At 37.5% G+C, this 26,627-nt stretch overlaps 1 protein-coding gene across 2 annotated transcripts in view; it reads right to left on the bottom strand.

Moving 5' to 3' along the window:
- Window positions 1-741: 741 nt before the first annotated feature.
- eif4g3a (eukaryotic translation initiation factor 4 gamma, 3a) overlaps window positions 742-26,627 on the bottom strand; it is a 70,178-nt gene continuing 44,292 nt past the window's right edge. For both annotated transcript variants that reach the window (XM_051122566.1, XM_051122567.1), the window contains exons 15-34: window positions 22,589-22,714; window positions 19,974-20,123; window positions 19,528-19,725; window positions 18,501-18,647; window positions 17,277-17,513; window positions 12,528-12,632; window positions 11,079-11,217; window positions 9,623-9,726; window positions 9,017-9,107; window positions 8,772-8,892; window positions 8,455-8,672; window positions 7,255-7,373; window positions 6,568-6,740; window positions 6,330-6,455; window positions 4,968-5,049; window positions 4,678-4,776; window positions 2,193-2,339; window positions 2,030-2,111; window positions 1,806-1,952; window positions 742-1,725 (exon numbers count right to left, since the gene is read on the bottom strand). In XM_051122566.1, coding sequence (XP_050978523.1) covers window positions 1,544-1,725; window positions 1,806-1,952; window positions 2,030-2,111; window positions 2,193-2,339; window positions 4,678-4,776; window positions 4,968-5,049; window positions 6,330-6,455; window positions 6,568-6,740; window positions 7,255-7,373; window positions 8,455-8,672; window positions 8,772-8,892; window positions 9,017-9,107; window positions 9,623-9,726; window positions 11,079-11,217; window positions 12,528-12,632; window positions 17,277-17,513; window positions 18,501-18,647; window positions 19,528-19,725; window positions 19,974-20,123; window positions 22,589-22,714 — 2,793 coding nt within the window. In that variant the 3' untranslated portion in view covers window positions 742-1,543. The remainder of the gene's footprint in view (window positions 1,726-1,805; window positions 1,953-2,029; window positions 2,112-2,192; window positions 2,340-4,677; window positions 4,777-4,967; window positions 5,050-6,329; window positions 6,456-6,567; window positions 6,741-7,254; window positions 7,374-8,454; window positions 8,673-8,771; window positions 8,893-9,016; window positions 9,108-9,622; window positions 9,727-11,078; window positions 11,218-12,527; window positions 12,633-17,276; window positions 17,514-18,500; window positions 18,648-19,527; window positions 19,726-19,973; window positions 20,124-22,588; window positions 22,715-26,627) is intronic.

Genomic DNA, 26,627 nt, shown 5'->3' with positions numbered 1-26,627 from the left:
TTAATTATAAATGTCTTTATCATCACTTTTGATCAATTTAAAGCATCCTTGCTTAAATAAAAATATTAATTTCTATGTTTTTTTATCAAAGAATCTTGATAAAAATGTACTCAACTGTACATTAAATACTGATAATAATATACCTTAAGCAGCAAATCAGCATATTAGAAAGATTTCTGTGACACTGAAGACTGGAGTAATGATGCTGAAAATGTAGCTTTGATCGCAGGAATAAATTATATTTTAAAATATATTAAAATAGAAAAGTTATTTTAAGTAGTACAAATATGTCAAAATTGTGCTGCTTTTGCTGTACTTTGGATCAAAAAAAGAGCAGGCTTGGTGAGCAGAACAGACTTCTTTATAACATTAAAAATCGTACTGTTCAAAAACTTTTGACTTGTAGTGTAGGTTAAAAAATATAATGCAAACAAAATATCCTAAAACATATATTCATATTGAAACATATCTGAACAGCTGGTATGTTTATTAATGACTTATTAAGGTTATTATATTATTATACTACAAATAGAAATAGCGTTTAGAATTATATAATGGTAAAAGAAGAGAGAAGAATATGTGCGTTCTGCTGCCTTAAACAGTTCAGTCTCTAAAGTATGTCTAATATATTTCTTTTCATATTATATTTATTATTATACATGCTTGTTTCATACAATACTTCGTCCTTGAACACAAATGAGGTGAAAACAAAATCTTGTAAACAAACAGCACACCATCATGTTCATTTTTAAATCTCGTTTTTCTCTTTAATGTATTTACAAGCTTTACATTTCCTCTGTAGTTCTTCATTACAAGTACACTGAGCAATCCTGGCAATGTTCTGACTTGCATTAGTGTAGCACTTCACCTTCAACGCATACAGGTATTTGATGTTGATTTCTGAATTAGTTTCATTCCATTCAGGATGCATATTCATTTTTACTGTGTTTGCCATGTTATTTGGAAAGTTCGTTGAGCAAAAGCCGAAGCAGAAGAACCAGTGGCGGGTCAAGGGTGTTTCTCAAAACAGCCTGAAACTTCGGCAACATTAGCCGATCCTGAAGCGGCCCCTTACCTCGAGCCAAAAATGTATGCATTTATTTATTTCTGAGGAAATATTTTAAGGTGAATCACATGAATCCAGGGAGGCTGCTGACACATTTAAACAAAATTAATATTATTGTTATGATACATGTTTATTCTGTTATTTCTATCAATGTTCTTTTGCCTGCAAATGTTAAATAGAACTCCATACTTGCAGTCTCTTAAAAAAATAATAAATTAAAGAGTTCAGAACCTATTTTAAGTCTCTTCTTTTAAAAGTAACAAAAGAAAAAAAAAAAAAGTAAAACTTTAAAACAAAAATATTTTCTATATATATGATACAAGTATTTAGTGTTCCCTCCGTTCCATAGAGAGTTCCAGCTCAAGTTGGCCAGCGTTTCAAAGTCAAAGTTTTTGTAATGGCTAGACTCGTTTAGTCTGGATGCATTTTTGTGTTTGTGTCAGTAGGGGGCCTCTGGGCGTCGCCCACCAGCTTATATCAATTATCCTCAGACTCCTCCTCCGCCTCGCGCAACCAGGTGAAGAAAGCGGTGACAGATTTCAGCGCTACGCCTTTTCCCTGCTGTTCCGCTGGGTCTTTACTCGTCTCCCACTGATAGAAAGCGTCTTCCGAAATAACGTCTTCATCGTAAAGACAGTCGAAAAACATTCGGAGTAGATCTGCGGATAAAAGTATTTACAAATTACAACCAAGAAATCTTTCCTTTAGCTTGGCATCTTTATTTTCATCTGCTACATACTGGGTGGTTGATCCAGGGCGACAATCAACGACTGAAGAGCGTAAAGTGCTTGCAGCTGCCGCTCGGTGTCCGAGTTAAGGTACTTATGTAATATAGGCAGGCGTCTCTGGATGATAGCAGTGTCCACTCTACAGGACGTGCTTTCATCTAGAAAAGAAGAAGATGAGAGTAGTTGGTGAACATAAAATAATCATAAAATGCCCACGAGTAAGTAGTTTGCTCACCTTTAACTGCTGCTTTACATACAGCTGTCATTAAAGCTCTCAAAAATGGAGAGGAACTCATCTGAGATTCGTCCAAATTAGCCTGAAAAGAAAAGCGATGTTTTCATTTGAATTTTGGGCTTTGCTTGATCTTTATAAGAGAGGTCAGTGGGAACAGTCTCACCTCGACCCAGTCGAAGATTCGCTCGTCACTAGCCATGTCTTCTAGGAGGAGCTGCTCTAGCTGTTTGAAGAGCTCCTCAGGACTGAGGCTGGGTTTAGCTGTGCCCGGGGACATGGGGGAGACGTCTGACACGGTGAACTCCAACTTCTGGAAAAAGAAGTAAAAAGCTAGTTAATTTTGTATTCTAGCACACCTTTTTTTCCATATACAGTTGAAGTCAAAAGTTTACACACACCTCGCAGAATCTGCAAAATGTTAATTATTTTACCAAAATAATTCTATTTTTTCATTTAGTACTGACCTGAATAAGATATTTCACCTAACAGACATTTACATATAGTCAACAAGAGAAAATAATAGTTGAATTTATACAAACGACCCCGCTCAAAAGTTTACATATGCTTGATTCTTAATACTGTGTTGTTAGGTGATGATAAACAGCTGTGTTTTTTTGTTTAGTGACAGTTGTTCATGAGTTTCTTGTTTGTCCTGGGGTCCGTTTCCCGTACAATGTCGTAACTCGCTGATTAACCTCCAAAGTATGATGCATTGTTGTGGAAACGAACTGGCTAGTCACGACTGTTTCCTGAACACGGCTGGGTCTCCGTCGTTTGAACCACATTAGTTCAACAATGTAGGGCCGTTGTTAATGACGTAACCGAATAATAATTTATGCTATTTAACTTATTAGAGATCTCTAAAATGCAGCTATATTAAACATGGCACCTCAATTTACTATTTTTTGTTCCATGTCATTTCGCTTCATTTGATGTTTGATTAATCGCGGGTTCCCTCTTATGTCATACTCCGGGGTTCCAGTAGGCATTTACGCGCATGCGCACTATTCAAAAGCATCGCTTGTAGAAGCTGCTTAAAAATACATAGATTAAAATGCATTTATATTTAGATTGAAAGTGAAAGATTATAGATATAGATTGTACTGCATGTTAGCTTGCTTATTGTGCCCAAGAGCATAATTTACTAACAAGGAACTACGCTTCTAACCACACATTGAGAGCTGTAGTTTCAACCACGTAAGTTTGTGATGCTGTTTGCTGTTATGTTGGTAACGACGGAACTTGCGACCATAGTTGGCTAACGATGCTTTCGGGAAACGCACCCCTGAACAGTTAAACTGCCGGCTGTCAGAAAAATCCTTCAGGTCCCACAAATTATTTGGTTTTTCAGCTTTTTTGTGTATTTGAGCCCTTTCCAACAATGACTGTATGATTTTGAGATCCATCTTTTCACACTGAGGACAACTGAGGGACTCACTGCAACTATTACAGAAGGTTTAGACGCTCACTGATGCTTCAGAACGAAACAATGATGCATTAAGAGCCGGGGGTGTAAACTTTTGAACAGAATAAAGATGTGTACATTTTTCTTATTTTGCCTAAATATCCTATTTTTAAATTTAGTACTGCCCTTCAGAGGCTACAGAAGGAACTTACATGTTTCCCTGAAGACAAAACAAGTTAAATATACCCTGATCTTCAAATTCAAAACCTATTCACCCCCTGGCTCTTAATGCATTGTTTCCTTCTGGAGGATCAGTGAGCGTTTGAACCTTCTGTAATTCAGTTGTTCTGCTGAGTTGAGTTGAGCTGAGTATGAGTATACAGTTGAGTATGATATTCTAGTGATATCGGAACTTCAACCGTTTCACAGTTCGTATCAGAACGAGTGCTTGTCGTATTTGGCCGTTCAGCACTCATGAAACTGCCAAGAGCAGCCTTACCTCGGCCAGATTTTCTGGTTCTGATGTCTCTATAGTAGTTAAACATGAGATACCTTTTGTTTTGGGTAAATCTATCAAGCAGTCTTTGGCATCCAATGTCCACTTTAAAGAATCATTTAAACGAAGTGATTCACTAAAATGAGTCATGCTTCATATAAGAAAAAGAGCTCCCTGGTTCTTTGCTGGTCCTTAGCTGGTTTATGCTGGTCATTTGCTGGTTGATGCTGGTCCTTGACCAGCAACATGACCAGCATAAACCAGCAAAGAACCAGCAAAGGACCAGCATAAACCAGCACAGGACCAGCTTAAACCAGGACCAAAACATACCCAACCAGCATCCCAGCATCAAAACCTACCTACCAGCATATGCTGGTTTTTTCACCAGTGCTGCCATTTTCTGGTCAGATTATTAGCTAGTTTGTGGTAATGACTGTGCAGTGCTGCTTGATAAAGCTACACTATTTTGAAAATAGCTGAATTAATAAATGTTGCTATGTCTAGATCACAGGTTCTCAACTCTGGGCCTTCGAGGTCCACTTTTCTGCAGAGTTTAACTCCAACCCTAATCAAAACACAAATGAACAAGCTAATCAAAGTCTTCAGGACTGCTAGAAAGTTACAGGCAGGTGAGTTTGATCAAGGTTGGAGCTAAACTCTGCAGGAAAGTAAATCTTAAGGGCCAGAGTTGACATTGGTGACACTAGTGGATCATATCTGGAAAGGGTGCTCAGAGTACATTCTCACCTGCTGTGAGATGAAGGCAGGAAGATGTTCTCCCTCAGGCAGGAAGTCAGCCCAGTTCAGCCCAGACTCTCTCCACAAGTCTCCAACTTTCCTATGGCTCTATAGCACAATCAGACGCATGTAAACAAACAAACTCACAGAACCCAAAGCAAAGCTTTTAATGCATACTGTTACTGTCGTAGAGGTGTCAGTGTATAGAAAGCATCATGCAGGAGTCCTAAACCACAGATGGCAACTAGATAAAGATGAACTTAATGCTTTAACACCATGTCAACAAAAGTTGAGCTTACCATTTGTTTGCATAGTAGGTGCAGTATTTCAGAAAATAAGATGGCAGCTCTTCCCACAGGGAGTAGCGGTTTACTTAACTCACTGCAGAAACAAAACAAATCTCCATTAGATGCTAAACTGAATCACTGTGACAGCTGGAGTCTACGAGGACCTGGAATGACTGCAACTACTGTGCACCGCCAAACTGTTAAAGCCCCAGAAGTCAAACCCAATACAATAAGGTGTTTCAGAAGTGATGAGCTGGGTTTTAATGTATTTTTATTAAGTATTAAACTCTGTCCAATTTATTGAGAATAACAGTCTCAAAGCCAAAAAATCCAAAAAACAAAAAAGGCCATGTTGACCTAAAAAAAAAAAATTCTAAAAGACTGCAAAATTCCTTTGCTTTGGATGCAGCCCACCCTTCGATAATATATTACTGTTTATAGAAATTCTGTGTGTTCTTTTAAACTGAATTTTGAAACAAGTTATTCAAAAACTATGGTAAAACATTCTTGTAGCGTAATAGTGATAAAGTAGCTGGTGAGGATGCATGTTGTACTTTTTTAATAAATGTTAAAAAATAGAATATTTAAAATTAATGTTATTTTAGAATCACTAAAATACTATTATAGCTTTTATTAATATTTTGAATAGTTTAATGCACATCTAGCTGTGAATTATACTACTTATACCATGGCCTTTTGCCAGCATTTACAATGAACACTGTCATTGATGTTTGCATATATGCAATATTTGACCAGAAGGGTAAAATGACAGTTATATTCATCAGTTTGAAGAAAGTGTTGAATAAAGTCGTTATTATTGTAGCTTCATAAAATTACGTTCGAACCACTGGTGTCACGTGGACTATTTGAACAATGTCCGTACTACCTGGGCCTGGAACGTGTCAGTTGTGTTGCTGTCTATGCAGGATCAGAAAGCTCTCAGATTTTATGAAAAATATTCTCAATTTGTGTTATGAAGATGAACGAAGGTCCTACGGGTTTGGAACGACATGAGGGTGAGTAATTAATGACAGAATTTTCATTTTTGCGTAAACTATCCCTTTAATATAAAGTGGTGATAAAACTGACTGAACGGTTTTAAAGCACACCTTCCAGCCAATCAGAATTGATTAATCAGACAGACCATGGTATGAAATAAAATATAATATAAAGCCTGTACTGGAGCTTTAACAGTACATGCATTTCTTAAATCGTCCTTTGAAAGGAGATTCCACCTCAAAAGAACATCCAAAATTACTCAAGGAGATGTTATAGGATTTTAGGGGTGGAATGTCCTTTTTTTAAATCACAAATTACACAAAAGCAACAAACAGAACTCATAAGACCCTTTGATGTGACCAGTGGGGTCCTGACCTGAACAGCTCTCTCATGCTGATTCCTCCTTCTCTCAGCAGGGGACTGAGCAGCTCAGCCAGGTAAAGCCAAATGAAGGGAACATCTATGGCCATGTCATCAGCCTGCTCCAGCATCTCCGAAAACCTAGAGAGCCAAGAGACAGGGACAAACCATAGCGCTTTACTACCATAGTGTGAAAGTACTGACATACGCAGTATGCATGTACATTTGATCTTAATGAAATATGTGTGCTCACCCTTTGTAGAGTTGAGAATGGGGTAAGATGCCCTTCTGAATGAGCTGAAAATAAAGCAATCCCATGTGCTCTCTGGCTTTCTGACTGCGCTCCAGTGTGCACTCCAGACCCATGCGCACAAACACAAACAGCAGGGAAGGCTGATCCATCTCTATTACACACTGCACTGCCTCCTACACACACACACAGACATGAACGCATTAAAAAGATTTACAGTACTGACAAACAATCACACAGCATGTATTTAAGTTACTTTACACGTACTGACACACAAGAGAAGCTTCTGCTTTGCTTTGTGCACAAAACATTTTCTCGTAGCTTCATAACATCAAGGTTGAGCCACTGATGTCACATGGACTATTTTAACGATGTCCTTACTACTTTTCTGGGCCTTGAATGTGTCAGTTGCGTTACTGTCAATACAGAGTCAGAAAGCTCTCAGACTTCATTAAAATATCTCAATTTGTGTTCCGAAAATAAACGAAGGTCTTGGGGAAGGTCAGGTTTGGAAACAACATGAGGATGAGTAATTAATGACAGAATTTGCATTTTTGGGTGAACTATCCCATTAATGCATCCTTGCTTCTCTTGAAAAAAGTAGTTACCCCCAAACCTTGAACAGTAGTTTGTTTTTCATTGTAAATGTTGGGAGTTTTACGAGGATAGTGTTAGGGTCCTGTGATGTACCTTGTAGTCATTAATGTGCAGAAATTCGTCAATGATGGCTTTGGACTTCCGCTCGACCTCCTCTTCGGACAGGACGGGCTTCTCTGAAACACCAGTGACCTGCAGCGTCTCAGATTTCACTGCAATGAAGCAGAACCTCAGTATTTAGAATATATACTGATGAAGCCAAAAGTTTACATACACCTTGCAGAATCTGCAAAATGTTAATTATTTTAACAAAATAAGAGGGATCATACAAAATGCATGTTATTTTTTTTTTATTTAGCACTGACCTGAATAAAATATTTCACATAACTGCCCACTGTTCATCAGAAAAATCCTTCATGTTCTAAAATTCTTTGGTTTTTCAGCATTTTTGTATATTTTAACCCTTTCCAACAATGACTGTATGATTTTGAGATCCATTTTTTCATACTGAGGACAACTAAGGGACTCATATGCATCTGTTACAGAAGGTTCAAACACTCACTGATGCTCCGGAAGGAAACACAATGCATTAAGAGCTGGGGGGGTGAAAACTTTTGAAAAGTGTGAAGATCTGTACAAATTTTTTCTTGTTTTGCCTAAATATCACATTTTTCATTTAGTACTGCCCTTCAGAAGCTACAGAATATTCTTACATGTTTCCCAGAAGAAAAAAAATTGTTAAATTTACCCTGATATTCAAAAGTTTTCACCCCCCGGCTCTTAACGCATTGTGTCTCCTTCTGAAGCATCAGCGAGCATTTGAACCTTCTGTAATAGTTGCATATGAGCCCTTTAGTTGTCCTCATTGTGAAAAGATGGATCTCAAAATCATACAGTCATTGTTGGAAAGGGTTCAAATACACAAAAATGCTGAAAAACCAAAGACTTTGTGGGACCTAAAGGATTTTTCTGAAGAACAGCAGGCAGTTTAACTGTTCAGGACAAACAAGAGACTCATGAACAACTATCACTAAAAAAAAAAAAACCACACACAGCTGTGGATCATTTAGGGAACAACACAGTATTAAGAATCAAGTGGATGTAAACTTTTGAACGGGGTTATTTTTATAAATTTAACTATTATTTTCTCTTGTTTATTCCACTATTCCCCTTTTTCTGGTAAAATACTTAACATTTTGCAGATTCTGCAAGGTGTATGTAAACTTTTGACTTCAACTATATTTAGTACACAAGTAAATACATGGAAAATGCAGCTTTAATGTAATGTCTCACATGTCTCTGTGGCTCTGTTGTTCTCTATCTCACATTTCTCCTCCGAGATGCTGGCTTTGCGAGGTGCGTGGTGTGAGTCAGTTCCCTCTCTCCATGTCTCCTGAGGGGCCATGTTGTCCGTTAGCTCCTTAGTGCTGCTACCTCTGATGAAGTGCCCCGGGCGTGACGGCCCCAAGCTCACCGGCTTTTCACTGCGTTCACGACCAGTGCTGCCTCGACTGGCAGAGACACAAGACAAATGTAAAGAGCTCAAACTTTTACACACTCAAATTCTACATTTGTATTTGTGGCTCATCGTTTTCTCAGATGCTGGGTACCTTCCCAGTGGGCGTCTGGAATCTGAATCAGAGGTTTGGGTTGGTGGTGGGTTGGGCTGAGACGTGGATGACTGTAGCGCTGAGTAACGGTTCAGGGTGCTACTGGCAGAGCGAGTTAACTCTGGAAACAGGGAATTGACATACACAGACATGTAATATATAAAACCGTAATCTACATTTTAGTCAATTCAAGACACATGAATGTTGGCTGGTTTAACACAGTGTTTTTGTGGATGTGTTCTCACCAGAGTCACTGGCTTTGGCTCCGCCACTGCTGCCCTTTATCCAGTTGATCTGAGCTCGTGGACCCAGCTGAATCTTTTCATCGATTTGAGGCTGTAATATGGAGGACTTGTTAGGGTTCAGAGATCACAGAGGGTATGAGCGTATTACTACTGCATCACTACATCAAAAATGATAAAATGACTCATCATTGATTGATAAAGCACGTGCTGCCAATGTCAACCTATTTTGTGCTGCACTTAAAGGGTTAGTTCACCCAAAAATGAAAATTCTGTCATTAATTACTCAACTTCATGTCGTTCCAAACCCGTAAGACCTTCATTCATCTTCAAACACAAATTAAGAAATTTTTGACGAAATCCGAGAGCTTTCTGACCCTGCATAGACAGCAACGCTCAAGGCCCAGAAAGGAAGTAAGGACATTGTTAAGATGACATGAGGGTGAGTAATTAATGACAGAATTTTCATTTTTGGGTGAACTATCCCTCTAACACCTGTGATTATGATCAGCAGGTGGCAGTGTTACCTCAATCAACTGTAGCTGCTGATTCACATTCAAAAATGGGTTTTATGCGTGAAATATGAAGCGTTTGTGCAGTGAGCATCACCTTGGAGATCTTGGGGATCTTTGTGGGGTCGATGGTCCTGCTGTTCTTAGTAGTGGGGACAGTGTTCCACGTCTCCTCCCTCTGCGAGCGCTGATCTCTCTGATCTGAAACCACAGACACAGAACAGCGTTACTTCGCAACAGATCACCACTAGCCTATATTAGCCGTCAGTGAATCAGAAACGCCAAGGGCTTTTAAAGGTCTACTGAAGTGCTTAGAAACACGCAGCATTATTCTCTGTGTTAATGTAATTTCAACTGAAACAGGAAGACAGCGTTGGGACATATGAAACAGCCCGCCCCCTTTTTTAAACAGCTTGAGCTGTTGAGCTCGATAAAGCTGCATTTGACAGTATATGACAGCAACAATTTTAAGTCATTCTGTGTAGAATTCAAATAGGTCCTATATGTTTTGCGGTCTGCACAAATAAAGAAGATAATTTGAGAAAAATTTCAGTATTTTTTGTTCATATAATGAAAAAACATCTTTGTTACCAACAGTCTTCAAAATACCCTCTTTTAGGTTCCACAAAAGAAAGTTTTTTGGTTGAACTATCCCTTTAATGTTATTATTTCTATTATTATTTTAATGAAGTAAAACTATATCTGCCAGCAGGTGGCAGTAAATGTCTTTATGAGTCATTTATTCATTCATTGATCCGTTCAAACGGCTGAGTCATTCAGGAATGAAGTAAATCACTCTCTATAAAAAGGCCTTTGAATCATTGATTCACACGATTCTTTCAAAACGGAGATTCATTCAGAAACTAAACACTGCTGTGTTGGTCGGAAAGCTGCAACAATTCTGCTATGGCTTTCATCACACTTGTTAACAGTCCGAACTGTATGAATTAAAAGATGATGTGAAGGTCTGGGGGCGGGGTCAGCGCGTTAACTGCGTTAAAATATTTTAATCACGTTATTTTTCCATAACTAACTAATTAAGTTAAAACGGTTGGAGTCAAAAATGTTGGGAGCTACTGGTCCAAAGCAATAGCTGAACCAAAATTAAAATTTCTGTCATTATAAACACACTGGTTGTAGTGCAAACAGTTTTACCGTTTACTGCATTGTTGTTTACTGCACTGCGTTGTTATTTTTCTTGTTATTTCCCTATAGCGGCTAATGAACCAAAAGTCTTGCCCATAGGCTTACTTCAGCGTTCAAGAATAAGGTGGATAAGAAATCTGTCAAGTTGCTGTTGCATGAACAAACCCAAAAGCGCAATCCAACCTGGTTAACCATTAATGCTTTCTCCTCTACAAACAAGCTGTTTGCTGTCTGCAAAGCCTGCTGTCTGAACAACATGTTCCCATTAATGTTTTGATGTTCATACCTTATCTCTGCGTATACCTGGTATGTAAATTGCGGTTTTGTCCTATGGGTGGCGCAGTAGTTGGCCTGCTATGACTGGAAAAACACTCTGAAAAGCTGTGAAGAAGTGCTGCGGATCTCACCTGGCCTCCTCTTGATGTCCTTAGACAGAAGCTGCTGATGAACCTTCCTCTGTTCTTCCTGTTCCTCCAGCTTGGCCTCTTTATGGATCTGCTCTATGGTTTTAGGACCCTGGTCTGCTCGTCGGGACACCCAGTTATGCTGGACAATAATGAAAAATAATCAAAAAGATGTTTATGATTAATGGATCAGTGCCACTCTGAAAACTCCAAACTATATTAAAGGGGTCATCGGATGCCCATACATTCCATTCACAAACAAACGTAATCCACTGCATCTTCAGCGGCTCAGATGACGGGAGTAAATGACGACCACTATGTTCATTATTACATCCAGTAACACAACACCTCAATCGCTCAATCTGAGATATTCTTGTCTAATTTACATCCCTGCTCCGGCATCGAAACAATGGAGGTCGGACTGTTACAGATGATGTAATGCGGGTCTGAGGTAAGACGCTCATGTCAATCAACTACAGTGGGAGCAGCCTCTCACACCGACAGGCATCTGAGAATGGCTCGATTTGAAAAAGGGGATATTTTTTATACAGATAAATTAAAAACCACTGCATGGATTTTCCTCATTATCGGGTAGATTTGTACATACACTGCCAACACACATTAATGTTCAAACAACATGTAAAAGTGAACTTTGCATCCGATGACCCCTTAAAAACTACAAACCTTTCAGATTTTTTTTTAAAGCTGGGTACAATAAAGGCTTTAAAATTTTGAAAGACATCCCTCCTCTTCACTCTCACACATTTTTATCACTCAAAAGATAAAACAAAACACTGGGGAATGCAGGGGAGAGACACCAAGCTAAATTATACTATTGGCAAACAGATATGAATAGAATTGCTGATACTGTATTTAACCTATGGCTGCTTCTGGGTCATTGAATTCAGTGTTTCTCTGCCTTTTCTCACATATATTTTAGATTTATAAAATTCTGTAAATTATTGTAAATTAAAACTATTGTTTAAAAAAAAAAAAAAAAATATATATATATATATATATATATACACACACATATATATATATTTAAGAATTATTTTTATATATTTTAAAATGATCTAAAATGCTATTATTAGTGAATACTGAATACTTTTATTTAGAAATGACACATTCAATTGATGAGTGACAGTAAAGAATACATTTCACCATATTACTGCTGTACCACTATTTTTCTTTTTTTCTTCCTTTTTTTTTGTAAGTCGTAAATTCAAAACACTTTTGTTAAAGTCAAATGCCTCATAAAGCACTATAGATTATGAAGAGGTTAATTAAAAATTGCAACAGCAAAAATGCCACACAGATGTTTTTGCTTCTTTCTGTTACTTGGATCAAAACCAGCCCTTTATAAACCTCTGGCAAAAGCTATCTGTACACTCTGTCGACACACACACATACAAACAAACAAACACAATCACAATCCCCCATGGCACTTACCAGTCTCAGATCTATCACATCCTGTAGCATGAACCGTATCCGTGACGATGTCTTGCGCTCTTTGACAATTTTCTCCATCTGGTTGAAGTACTGGTCCATACGGGGCTATTCAAGGACACAGAGGAGGGAGTGATGAAAAACATATCAGTTGAATATCAAATACTGAGTTCACGAGTCCATGTGCCCTTGAGGATCACTGCATCTCTGCCAAACTACTGATTATAAATGAAGACAGACTTCTTTATTGTGGCAGTGATGTGTGATCACATAGCACAGATCTTTCTGTCTATACGTGTCCATTACAGGTGTCCTGGACATATAGGGAGTCATCGTAAATCAAAAAATAATGTTTTGAGGCAAAGAACTGCTCCTAAATCAACAAGGTCAATAAAAGCAGAACCTATTTCCCGACCTGACTCCCTACGAGCTGAAAAATGCCTGGAGTTCCTGCCGCAAGGTCAGGAAGAAAGAAAGGATGGATACAGAAAACATTTACCCTCTTGCCTAACACTTTGCTCCGGGGTTTATGGCCGTCTGTTGAGCCCAGCTGGAACACATTTAGAGTGCGTGTGTACAGTGTTCAGAATATATTCACCCAAATGCCTGATTATGCCTCATTCTTTTGCTTTGCACTGCAGCATATTTAAAATTTCCCAGCTCAGTCATTTTGAACAGCTACAATGTCATTTTAATTAAGTACTTCAAATGACAAAGGTATTTCACATCTTCACAATCAGATTAAAAATGAAAATCTCAAAGCTACATGATGATAAGGAGCTTTGCTGGAAAACTTGTGAAAAAAGTTTTTTGTTGAGAACTGCATACTATACTATTTGCACTAATGCTGCAGAATATACTATGTATGATGTTCACATTACGAACATTTTCTCTGTTCTTAAATTACTGAGATGTAATGTACGGTACACAACAGTTGCCACAAAGTAATTTAGATGTCATTCACTGCATGTTATTTAGATCCTCCTCACTGCAACATAATGAGGTCACGTGATAATGTAACATTATACAATTTAAAATGTTTGCGTGTATAACTATGCTTTTCTTACTGTAAAGTTCAAAGGTTTAAAATCAGTAAAAAAAAAAAATATTGTTTTACAGAACTTTTTTCTATTCAGCAATTAATTTTTTGAACTGATCAAAAGTGATAGTAAAAATTTTACATTTTAAACTGTGTCTATTCATCAAATAGTTCTGAAAAACATGGTTTTCACAAAACTACTAAGCATCACAAACTGTTTTTAACATTTTAACATAAGAAGAAACGTTTTTTAAGCAACAAATCAGCATATTAGAATGATTTCTGAAAAATCTTGTGACACTAAAGACTGGAGTAATGGCTTTGCCATCACAGGAATAATTGACATTTTAAAATACAATAAAATAGAAAACAGTTATTTTAAATTGTAATATTTCACAACATTAGTGTTCGACTGTATTTTTGATCAAATACATGTAGCCTTTTTCAGAACTACTAAGGCCCTGTTTACACTAGTGTGTTTTAGTTTAAGATTCTCATCTACACTGGCGTTTTCACTGCGTTTTCGAAACAATCTCCGTCTACACTACACAACCGAAAACGCATGTCACATGACCATTCATGCAGGTACAACTATAGATATGTAAAGGTAGATGCCCTATTATTTAGATGGAGGGCGCTTTTACGTGCTTGGACTGAAGTGGTCGAATGATGCATCTACCTATACATATCTATGGATACAACATTAAGCATGATGTTATTGTTTACACGGTCATCAAGGATACGCAGAGCGAATGTGGGCAGCCATGCCCAAAGACTATAGAATACCCAAGACTTGTCAGTCGTATAGTTTTGAATGGGGAAAAATGCAACGCTCATTATGGCCGCAAAGCCCCGCCTTCTTAATGAAAGAGACAGTCGTCGACTAGCGCGTCACTGCAGCTGCCATTAGAAATCCCGGTTCTGAGACGTGTGCTTAGTACTGTGCATGCGCACTGGCTGAACTTGCCTGAAATATAAGCTTTTTTTTAACGCTATTGGAGCATAAGGAACGATATTTATGAGGCAGTTTGTTGTCAGGTTTCATTGGTGATTTCAAATATTAAATTTAATTGTAAGCTTGGTGAACAGTTTTGGAGAATTTGATGTTTCCCTATTCAAAGATATAGGAGCTGCACTCGCCTGCCCAAAAGGCATTTCAAAGATGGCTGCAGAGTGAAATGACTTGCCTTAAAGGCACTTTGCCACGCCATCATTTTCAAAAGTCTTCGCTTTGATCCGTTTACACTGAAACGCAAAACTAAAACTGGGTCTGCAGCGTTTTCAAAAGTCTCCATTTTCGAGGGTCGAAAACACGACGCAGTGTAAACGACAGGCGTAACTGTACCAAAAGTTACTAGTGTAAACGCAGCCTAAGAAATTTTACAGACATTCACAACATCGTCATTTAGGGTCCTATGAAATCTGATTTTATTTTTTTCCCAAATTCTGTTTTATTTTTTTGCAAATTCCATTTTTTATGTTTACATTTTTTCCATTTTCCATTTCCATTTTTTTCCATTAACAAAAAATACATTTTTGAGGCCCTATGAACTAAATTACTATTTTTTTCTCAAATTCAGTTTTATTCAGTTTACAGTTTTAAGTCGCTGGGTTATATTTGTAGCAATAGCCAAAAATACACCGTATGGGTCAAAATTATAGATTTTTCTTTTATGCCAAAAATCATTAGGAAATTAAGTAAAGATCTTGTTTCATGAAGATATTTTGTAAATTTCCTAATTTCCTACTGTAAATATATCAAAACTAAATTTTTGATTAGTTATATGCATTGCAAACAACTTAATTTGGAAAACTTTAAAGGCGATTTTCTCAATATTTTGAATTTTTTGCACCCTCAGATTCCATATACTGAAATAGTTGTATCTCGGCCAAATATTGTTCTATCCTAACAAACCATACATCGATGGAAAGCTTATTTATTCAGCTTTCAGACAATGTATAAATCTCAATTTTGAAAAATTGACACTTATGACTGGTTTCATGGCCAGGGTCACACACACACACACACATACATATATATATATATATATATATATACTTTGTTTTTTCAGAAATACTGTGTTGTGTATTTACATTTCTCTGGTAAACCAATTTCTCCAAAGAAATGGTTAAATGCTCAATCAGAGCAGTTCTAGAGATTATGTTTATGTGTTGATGTACTCATATATTGAGGCTGTGGAGGCTGAAAACACTGTGAACGTCACATGCACTTCAATGTGTGTAGCTAGTAAATGACACCATGCATCTGTGCCATTCATTCATACAGAGACACACAAAACATGCAGGATTCATATTTAAATGGTATTTTTGCAGCTAAATATTCACACTGATTTATACGTCCAAAATTTGACAAATTCCATGACATTCCACGTTACACATTAAATTAAATTTTTATGACTGGAATCCATGATTCCTTTTGTGTTTTCCGCATCGTGGAAATCATAGAGCTCTAAAAGCGACTTGCAATACTCCTGAAGCAATAGGGTGTTAGGTGTCTTACCCAGGGTAAAACTGGTGACAGTTCAGGCATAGTCTATGCTTCAGGGCATTTAAGCCACCATACCACTATACCACACCAATCTACAAAATTTAGCTACTGAACAAGAATGCCAGCTGTCAGAGAAGTACCCAAGAGGACAGTCACATCACCAACAGTGCTGCAGAGATTGTCTCGCGTTGAGCTACTTTCCTCCAATACACGCACAAAACAATCAGAAGCTGCCCCTCCTCTTTGAGCATCACAGTTAACACCTTACAGCATGAGCTCTAGTGGCCTGCTGAGTTCTGCCTTTCCAGAGTAACGGACTGATCTATTAGTAGCCTATTTTATCAGACAAACAGCAGAGGCGTGCTGAAGAAATGCCAAGTGAACAACAGTGATTATGTGGTTAGTTAAGAATTCATCTAAAAATTCAGCTTGTTAAATAAAGCTCCAATCCTTATATACTGCAGTCTCATCCTCAGACAGAACACCAACGGACCGCCTACAGACCGCCTGTCTGATGCATACTGCATACAAAAATGGCAACCTGCAATCTGATTGGCTGCAAAGTCCAATGAAAAACAAAATGTAGTAGTCTGGTGGAAAACAAAACTGTTTATATGTTCCCATGCTGTGAACTTCAAAGGTGAAACCAATTACTCGAATTTCCAAATATTTGCAAGGTTCTGGCATTGAATCGTTCTGAGATTTCCATGAATTTTCTTGGAGGATCTTTAAAACACATCTGCACATGATTTCAGATTTGCAGTGTTTAAGTTGAAAAAAATAGTTTGAAATCAATGTTTTGACAAACTTTTCTCAATATTCATCAGCCATACTGTGTAGCTGTTTCATATAAAACTTCTTAATCTTTAGCACCCTTGATAAATTACATTGCAATTCATTACAAATCAACCTAATTGCATGCCAAATATCATCTGAACTCTTATTTGGTGCTTGACTAGTGTTAATTTCAGATCCTACTTGTCAATTAGATGCTACCTTCCCGTCTAAGAGGGCAGTTCTTGAGCAGTACTCAAGTGCAACACACTTTTGCTGTTAGTAAGATGAAATTTCACAGGGTTCTAGTTTCCATCATGGTCATATTAGGCTACTTAAATTAAAATTAAACGCAAAATATTCTACCTTCAATGCCTTTCCCAAGGATATTCCCCACTGATGCATAATAACAAACTGTAGGACGAGTTACCTTGGCTTTCTCAAAGTCGAGGTCTTTGCCGATGGTAGTGAGGAGTCTGCAGAGGCACTCTAAGCTCTCGTCGTCGTGGTTTTTTAGTAGTTTCACCACACAGTCATGCATGATGGGCTCTGTCAGCATCTTGAGCTTGAACAGCTCGCCGATGAATTTGATATTTCCTGTGGAGCGACGCCGGGCTTTGTCCTTCGCCTCGTCTAGCTCCTCCTGGAGTCTTTCCCTTTCTGTGGGCTGCGAAAGAGTTATGTATAAATCCCATAATGCTTTCAATAATGTCTTTCAAAGAATACTGCAGCCAAAAAATAATTCTGTCATTATTTACTCCCCCTTAAAAGGATAGTTTACACAAAAATGAAACTTCTGTCATTAATTACTCACCCGTGTTGTCGTTCCAAACACATAAGACCTTCATTCATCCCATTTTAACAATGGGTAATTTTGGTAAATGAGTAACTGGTCGATTATTCTGACGATTAATCGAGTAATCGGATAATTTTAATACATTTTTTGTTGTAATAAAAATAGACCTAAGCAAACAACAGCCTTTAAAATGAATTAAAATACATATAATAGCAATGAGGCAATAATAATTACTTCAAAAAAGTATCAAAGGCAAGTAATCATATGGTTTTGTTGAACAACACTATTAAAATACATAATATCTCATACACAAGTCAACTAATGTACATCATGCATTACAACAAACAACTGCAGAGGGTGCCAACGGCCTGGCGATTGTTTTTACACTTCAAAGTGCGATCTAGTCCTAGTTTAATATTGACTAAACAACATTTAATTGTCCACTTAGTCTTTAATATTTGGCCATTTCTTTATTGTAATTTCTTGAATATGTAGACATCAAAACCTGTAAACTCAGAGCAAATGTTTAAACTTTTATTTTGTAATCGCGATGAACAGTTATTGACTAAACGCATTTAATTCAGGATTCTCACCACCAGTTCCAGTATTTTGCCAGTTATTCAACACGGGCAAATTGCAGTCAAGGATTTTTTAAAAATGAGTACTTGAATCGAACCGAGGAATCGTGACAGCCCTAGACGTTCTTACTACCTTTCTGGGCCTTCAACGAGTCTGTCTGTGCTGTCTGTGCAGCTCTCGGATTTCATCAAAAACATCTTAATTTGTGTTCTGAAGATGAACAAAGGTCTTACAGGTTTGGTCTAAATTAATTCTTGATAGTCATCATTGAATACTTACTGATGTGGCAGAGTCTAGCTCCTTTTGTTTTCTCTCAAGCACAACGTCATCCACTTTGTCCCTCTCGAATTCCTTCTGACAGCGGTTCAATAGCAGCTTCCGGAAGTTTACCGTGGTATTAGGTTTATCTGCGGTGGGCACTTTTAGCTACAGTTGGATCACAAAAGGAAGAAATACTTATGACATACTGAAGAATGAAAAATATGAGGCAAAATAACAGACAGACCAAAGAAAATAGACAGTTGCACAAAGCACAATTAAAGGGGTCATCAGATGCCCATTTTCCACAAGTTGATATGATTCTTTAGGGTCTTAATGAAAAGTCTATAATATACTTTGGTTACAAATTCTCAATGGTAGTGTAAAACAACACTCTTTTTACCTTGCCAAAATCAGCTCTGCAAAAATCATCCCATTCTGGTCGAAGTTGCTTTAAATGAAAATGAGCTCAGCACATCCCTCTATTCTCTCTGTAGAGTGACGAGCCTGTTTACTTTAGCCGCGTTTGTAAAAAAACGCTTATACTCACTTCTGCTGTAAGTGAAGCTGGATCACAAATGATTTGTGTGAATATAGATGAACATATGCAGATCGGGAGGCGCATTCCCTTCACAAACAAATGTAATCCACTGCATCTTCAGCGGCTCAGATGTCGGGAGTAAATGACGACCACTACGTTCATTATTACATCCAGCAACACAACACCTCAGTCGCTCAATTCTTGTCTAAGTTACATCCCTGCTCCGGCATCAAAACATGGAGGTTGGACGGTTATAACTGATCTGAGGTAAGACGCTCATGTCAATCAACTATCGTGGGAGCGGCCTCTGTGGGTGTGACGCAACAACGACAGGCATCTGAGAATGGCTATTATTTTTACAGATTCATTAAAAACCACTGCATGGATTTTTATTATTATAGGGTAGATTTGTACATACACTGCCAACACACATTAATGTTCAAACAACATGTAAAAGTGAACTTAGCATCCGATGACCCCTTTAACTCCAAAGTACACAGAACATACCGTAGCCAGGCAGCGACACATGTTGGCGTAGGCCACAGAGAAGCTGGGTTCATCAATGGCTTTCTCAAACACAAGGTCGATGACTCCTTTCAGCCTCTCCTCTGTGTTAATCGTGAGATCGGTAACCTGTTTCATCAACTGATGAAACATCTGGGGCGTGAGTTTGTTCAAAATGCTACGAACTTTCCGGAACAATTCCTGAAGTGCCAGAAAAGCCAACACATTGCAACATTCAAATCAACAAAACAACCTTTTGATAAATAAACACGCTTTTTAAAGAACTTAAAGGATGTCAGAATGTCAAATAAAACCCTAGTGTCTGACAAGAACAAAAGCAGCCATGTGACAATCTCAAGTGTGCATGTCTTGATGTCTTGAGTGCTGCTTTTACTGTGAATGTTTCAAACACTTATGGATAATAGTAATAAAAGAACAGGAATCCGCACCTTGGTTCTCAGGGCCTCTGGGTCATCTGCGACATTCTCTCTCTTCATCCCAGGTTTCCAGGCATTCTCTGCCTTCTTGAGCTGAACGTCATCATTAACGGAAACATTTACGATGATCTTGCGTGGTGGAAGACGCCGCACGTTTAGAAGCTTTGGATAAAGCGTACAGGTAGAAAAGAAATTAACAGCTTTTAGAAGAACGTCACACTTCATAGAAAACAATCACACTTCCAGAAACAATGATCTACTGATAATTTACTCACCCGCTTGTCATCCAAGATGTTTGTCTTTCCTTCTTCAGTCGTAAAGAAATTATGTTTATTGAGGAAAACATGCCAGAATTTTTCTCCATATAGTGGTCTTCTATGGTGCCCGCAAGTTTGAACTTCCAAAATAGAGTTTCAATGCAGATTCAAAGGGCTCTAAACAATCCTAGCTGCGGTTGAAGGGTCTTATCTAGAGAAACAATTGGTTATTTTCTAAAAAAAAAAAAAAAAAATGTACAATTTATATACTTTATAACCTCAAATGCTCATCTTGTCTATTCTCTGTGATGCGAATGCGAACTCTGTGTAATCTGGGTCAATACAGTTATGTTAAAAAGCTCTGATCTCATTTTCCCATCAACTTCAAAATTGTCCTACATCACTGCGGAAGTACCGACCTAGTGTTTACAAAGTGAACGTGCAAAGAAGATCAAATGCTCTTTACAAAACAGCAATGTAGGATGATTTTGAAGTTGGAGGAGAAAATAAGATAGGAGTTTTTCGACATACCCTAACTGTATTCACCCAGATTACACAAGAATTTGCATGCGCATCGCAGAGAATAGACAAGATGAGCTAGATAAGACCCTTCTTCCTTGGCTGGGATCGTTTAGAGCCCTTTGAATTTGCATTAAAACTCCATTTCTGAAGTTCAAACTCTCGGGCACCATAGAAGTCTACTATAAGGAGAACAAATCTGGAATGTTTTCCTCAAGAAACCTAATTTCTTTACAACTGAAGAAAGAAAGACACAAACATTTTGGATGACAAGGGAGCGAGTAAATTATCTGTAAAATTTTGTTCTGGAAGTGAACTTCTCCTTTAAGTACATTCTACCACCACTGCAAAAAAGGCTGTTCTTACTTAGAATTTTTGTCTTGTTTCTAGTCAAACTACCTAAAAATTCTTAAATCAAGATGCATTTACTAGATAAGGAAAATGACGCAGGATATTTAGTCTTGTTTTCTGGGGGGGGGGGCTCTAAATCTAAGTGCATTTTGCTTAAAATTTAGGTAAAATAAATAACCTTGTTTTAAGAGTACTTTACGTACCCCACTGGCAGATAATTTAAAGTTTTAATCAAAAATCAGTTAATTTAGGTTTTTGTCCCCAGGAAACAAGACATACATATATATATATATATATATATATATATATATATACATACTTAAATAATATACCATAATTTTTTCACATTATAGTAACGTGAATTGGATTTTTTGCATTAACTAAGCAATGAGAATTTGGATGAAAATGTGCTTAATTGTTATGAAAATAATGTCATAAGGCAAAAAATGTAATGGTCCATCATACAAAATACAATTACTTATTTCTTTCTTTTGATTTTGGGGTGAAATATGATCTAGATATTATTCTTAGGAAGTTTCTTGATGGATAGATTCATCTACCAAATAGGGATGGGTGATATGACCAAAACCTTGCATCACGATATGATTAATGTTATTTCACAGTAAGGATATATATCATGATATAGTTGTTTTTGCTTTAAATAAGGTATCTAGGTACCATAGAAATTTCACAAAAGGACAAAAAAACTACAGTTGCACAAATAAATAAGAAAGAGAGTGTATAAAGTAACCAAATGTATAAAAACACTGCATTTTTTTCACTGTGTAAACTCAATATCAGTTTCTTCTTATTAAAGTTACAAAAGTGATTTAGTCAAAGGCAGTGAGAGATTTTCTCTCAGTTGTTGTTTGATTAACATGAATGACAGACAGCAGGAATATGAGACTGCTGTCACTTTAAGAGCTGCCTGAATCCAATATACTGTTACACTGGTGTTTTCTTTCTCAGCTGTTTGCGTTGACTTAAAACCTAAATTACTGTGTTTACTAGGATACTTCCAAAGACAGGCATTTTGACACATACAAGTGCGTGTATTTAACTGTTCAAGGCCTATAAAGCGGCAAAAATAATGTCTTCACATGTGCACATCTCTCTGAGAGCACCTAGAAACTCTCAGCCAGCGTGCATATATAACAGAATGAGTTGTCTTTCACTGCTAAATGCATTTCAATGGCTCAAAATCACTTGTTTTTAAACTGCAATGCTTAGAAATGCTTGCAAACGATGAGTTTTTGTGACCATCACGTGAGAGTGTAACTACGATAGAGACGATAGTCCAAAATCTCTACCGGTTGACAAAATTTCTAGTTAATCGTGTCTACTGGTATATCGTCCACCCATACTACCAAACTGCTTAGTGTTCTGCCAAATTGCTCAGTCAAACCCATTTTTTTTTTTTTTTTTGTGAAAACACCTTAGATTTTTGTATATATAACTATTCTGAGTATTTTGGTCTGTATATGAGTTACTATAACTCACTGGGGCACCATGTCCCCCTGGCATCTGCCTGCTGAAGTCAGCAAAAGCGGGAGTGAAATCCTGGGGAGTGCCTCTGGAAATCAACCTGGGGTCCACAGACCTCAGCGGCAGCTTGTTTTGGTTCATCTGAAAGAAAAGAGAGTTATCCATGAGTTATCCAGCAGGAGGCGCAGTGAGAAACAGAGCTGTGACATGAATGAAACACCAGATCTCCCTCCCCTCCTGCTTATGCTGATTTTGGACTAGCTGTACCTATCTGTATCTTTATCACAATCAGTATGAGAAAAACTGGTTTGAGACCAGCGCTCCCCTGCTCTACAGCACTGACGGGAAACAGTGTTTGCCATGGAGACCAGCTCCATTTGTTATTTATACATCAACAACATGTTCGACGATTTACGCTCCAGTCATCTTGTGACGGAGGGAGCGAGAACAGCCAGAAACAGATGTGAGCGAGTGCACATGCAGAGTAAAAACTAGGAACTGAAATGGGAAACTGAAAGTACTGCGTGTATGTTCAGAACAACAGAAACAAGCGTTGCCGGAAACATTAACCGAGAAAGCGTATACAAATGACTAGCTGTAAAGACTTCTATCGACAGATCAGGATAAAGTTTAAGACTGTGCATCGAACAGGGGCAGGGCATTTATTTTCTAACGTCTTTAGGCTAAATGATGTCTACTGCCAAGTATGACATAACCGTAATGCAATTTTAATGGAAACAGGACGTCAAGGGAGTTTCATGGCTGAAGAGTGCAGCTCAGCCGAAGTTTAGTAGCCAGGGGAACATGCTTGTATTACTGTACTTTTCATGTTTTATGCAACATAAGAAGAAAACTTCAGGTTTTTAGGTTTTTTAGAAAGTAGGCACTCAAAAGAGTTAACCTGAGTAGTCAGGTTACGAAATTTAACATTGAACAGAATGTGTTAGGATTTAACCTGCATATTTATAGGGCTGCCCTTGACTAAAGATTTTTCTGATTGACTGTCAGGGAAAAACAGCAAGGTGACTGCATTAAAGGAGAACTCCACTTCCAGAACAACAATTTACAAATAATGTACTCACCCCCTTGTCATCCAAGATGTTCATGTCTTTCTGTCTTCAGTCGTAAAGAAATTATGGTTTTTGAGGAAAGCATTTCAGGATTTTTCTCCATATAATGGACTTCATTGGTGCCCCGATTTTGAACTTTCAAAATGCAGTTTAAATGCAGCTTCAAAGGTGAAACGATCTGTCATTTTTTTTGAAAAATAAAAATGTATACATTTTAAGCACAAAAGCTTGTGTAGCACAGGCTCTGGGATGCGTGTCCACGACGCTACGAATTAGTGATGCGTCGTTCTTGAAAGATTCGTTTATTTTTAACAAATCTTTAAAGTGACTCAGGAAGAACGAGTCATCTCGGGGAGCGCATCCTAGTAGGTTCTGTACTGGAATTAGTTCACCTGTTTCGAGTCTTCGGCTTTATTCAAGCCATTCGTTCATCTTATAGGGCAGTCACGTGATGAACGAAGGACTCAAACCCAAAAACTTGTCAGATAAGAGGTGAGGTGAGCTAATCATAGACTAAAGACCCAGGTAAACAATGAAAACATTTTTTCTGTTTCTTATAGCATTATAGTTTTGACTTGTTTGTAGTGTGATCAACGTTTGTGTAAGCAGTAGATGTGTTAGGGAAGTAACACATAACATTTTAATTATATTTTGCTAAAATGAACGAAATAACTCGAAAAAAGATTCATTCAGTCCAAGTCAGTAAAATGATCCGAACTTCCCATCACTACTATGAATCATGTCTAAGTTCATCGTCTGTGTAGAGTATGGCAAAAAACTCCATCTTATTTTCTCCTACAACTTCAGAATCGTCCGACATCGTTGTACCTTTTTGTTTGTAAACAGCGTTTGACTTACTTGCACTTTCTTAGTCTTTGTGCGTTCACTTTGTAAACATGTAGCGTCATGAACACGCATCCCAGAGCCTGTGCTACATGAGATTTTGTGCTTAAATGTATACAAATTTTTATTTTCCAAAAAAAAAATATAAAAAAAAAATGACACATCGTTTCACTAGATAAGACCCTTCTTCCCCGGCTGGGATCATTTAGAGCCCTTTGAAGCTGCATTTAAACTACATTTTGGAAGTTCAAAATCGGGGCAAGTCCATTATATGGAAAAAAAAATCCTGCAATGTTTTCCTCAAAAACCATAATTTCTTCATGAAGACAGAAAGACATGAACATTTTGGATGACAAGGGGGTGAGTAAATTATTTGTAAATTGTTGTTCTGGAAGTGGACTTCTCCTTTAATGTTTTAATAATATGTTGATAAACTAGTGCTCTCTTTGTTTTCGGCTTAAGAAATGAAGTTGGCGACACTGACTCGTCATCTCCGCAGTAGTGGATGTGCCTGTATGTTTTATATGGATTATATAATCTGAGAATATTTGTTTTCCATTTGAATTGGTTCATTTGAAAGCAGATACTTTGCTCTCTATAGCAGAGGTCACATTAACCGAAAATTCTCTGTCATTGACGGAAATTTGGTTTTATCAGTGACGGAAAAATCTAAAGGCCGTAAATTGTAGCTGTAATTCCCACCCTGTCCAGTTGGTGGCGAGTGCACTCCAGTGTGGCAGCAGGGCACAGGATACAGAACAAAAACAAAACTATCACAAATGTTTTCCTATGCGCTTGATTATACACAGGCAAGTACACCGAAGCTACAACGATCCATCATGCCACATTAAAGAGCGCCAAAACAGTATTTATTTCTTGAATTTTCTAAGGAAATTAACAGAATTTGTAATCGGAGACTTTGCTTCATATCAAAAGTAACACAAAGCCTAGCCTATTGCTATTTATTGGAAGGAAGATGCATGTCCATTCATCAGCTGAAAACAGCACAGACCAAGAGACTGATTGTGATTTAAGAATTTGTATTGGTTCATTAAAATGAGAATCTATTAATAATGAGAAATCAATTTTTTTTTACCCAACCCTAGCGTATTTTTTAAACACTGGGCCTATTCACAGAGTTTCTAAGTTTTGCGCTCAAGTTCACAGAGACTGAAATGGCAGAAAGCACATCCTGTTTGCTTTTATTATTTTACAAAAGCACAACGTTTCGTTGTTGTTCTGAGCGCACACAAGAGAGTCTTTACAGATTCGAAAGATGTATTACTTTTATCTGTATGAGCAAATATTACGGAGTATTTTAAGAGCAAGTGACTGCACCGGGCACATATATCTATAATGCAGGGAGAGCGCTATTATTCAGCTATTCAGACACTTCAATAGCACACATTTTTCTTGGGTAACGTTAAATTTAGCTGCTATGTAAAGTTGCTACTACTTACATCTTTCAGATGAAAAGGCATATTTGTGAGTGTTTGGATGTCCTGTCGGAAGATCTGTCCATCACGGACTGCATGACTTTGCCACTTCCTGTGGATTTTTTTTCTGCGACTAAGCGGCTAATGAAATTTTGGTCCACCAAGCCTCTTCTTATCGACTACCAGTTAGTCAAATATTAGGGGGCAGCCCTATATATTTATGTGGTTAATAACACTGATTAGGCATTTATGGCTGCTTGTGCAAGTGTTTTTACATTTTTAAGTGTTTTTGAAAGTGTTATGCTCACCAAAGCTGTATTTATTTGATCAAAAATACAGTAAAAACAGCAATATTGTGAAATATTATTATAATTTAAAATAGCTATTTTCTATTCTAATATATTTTAAAACGGAATTTATTCCTGTGATGCAAAGCTGAATTTTCAAGCATCATTACTCCAGTCTTCAGTGTCACATGATCCATCAGAAATCATTCTAATATGCTGATTTATTATCAAAGTTGAAAACTTGCTGCTTAATATTTTTTTGGGAAAACTGTGATATATTTTATGTGTGGTACAGTAATACTATATTATTTATCAAATGCATACTGTGTTTTTGTCTACGGAATCTAAGCAACCGCCAGACAGCTGAATTCCAGAAGGACTCCAACACTTCTGACAACATAAGAAATGAATACCAACA

Source organism: Labeo rohita, chromosome 11 (assembly GCF_022985175.1).
Source record: "Labeo rohita strain BAU-BD-2019 chromosome 11, IGBB_LRoh.1.0, whole genome shotgun sequence".
In the NCBI taxonomy this organism is placed as follows: domain Eukaryota; kingdom Metazoa; phylum Chordata; class Actinopteri; order Cypriniformes; family Cyprinidae; genus Labeo; species Labeo rohita.
This window is presented reverse-complemented; position numbering and strand designations above follow the sequence as displayed.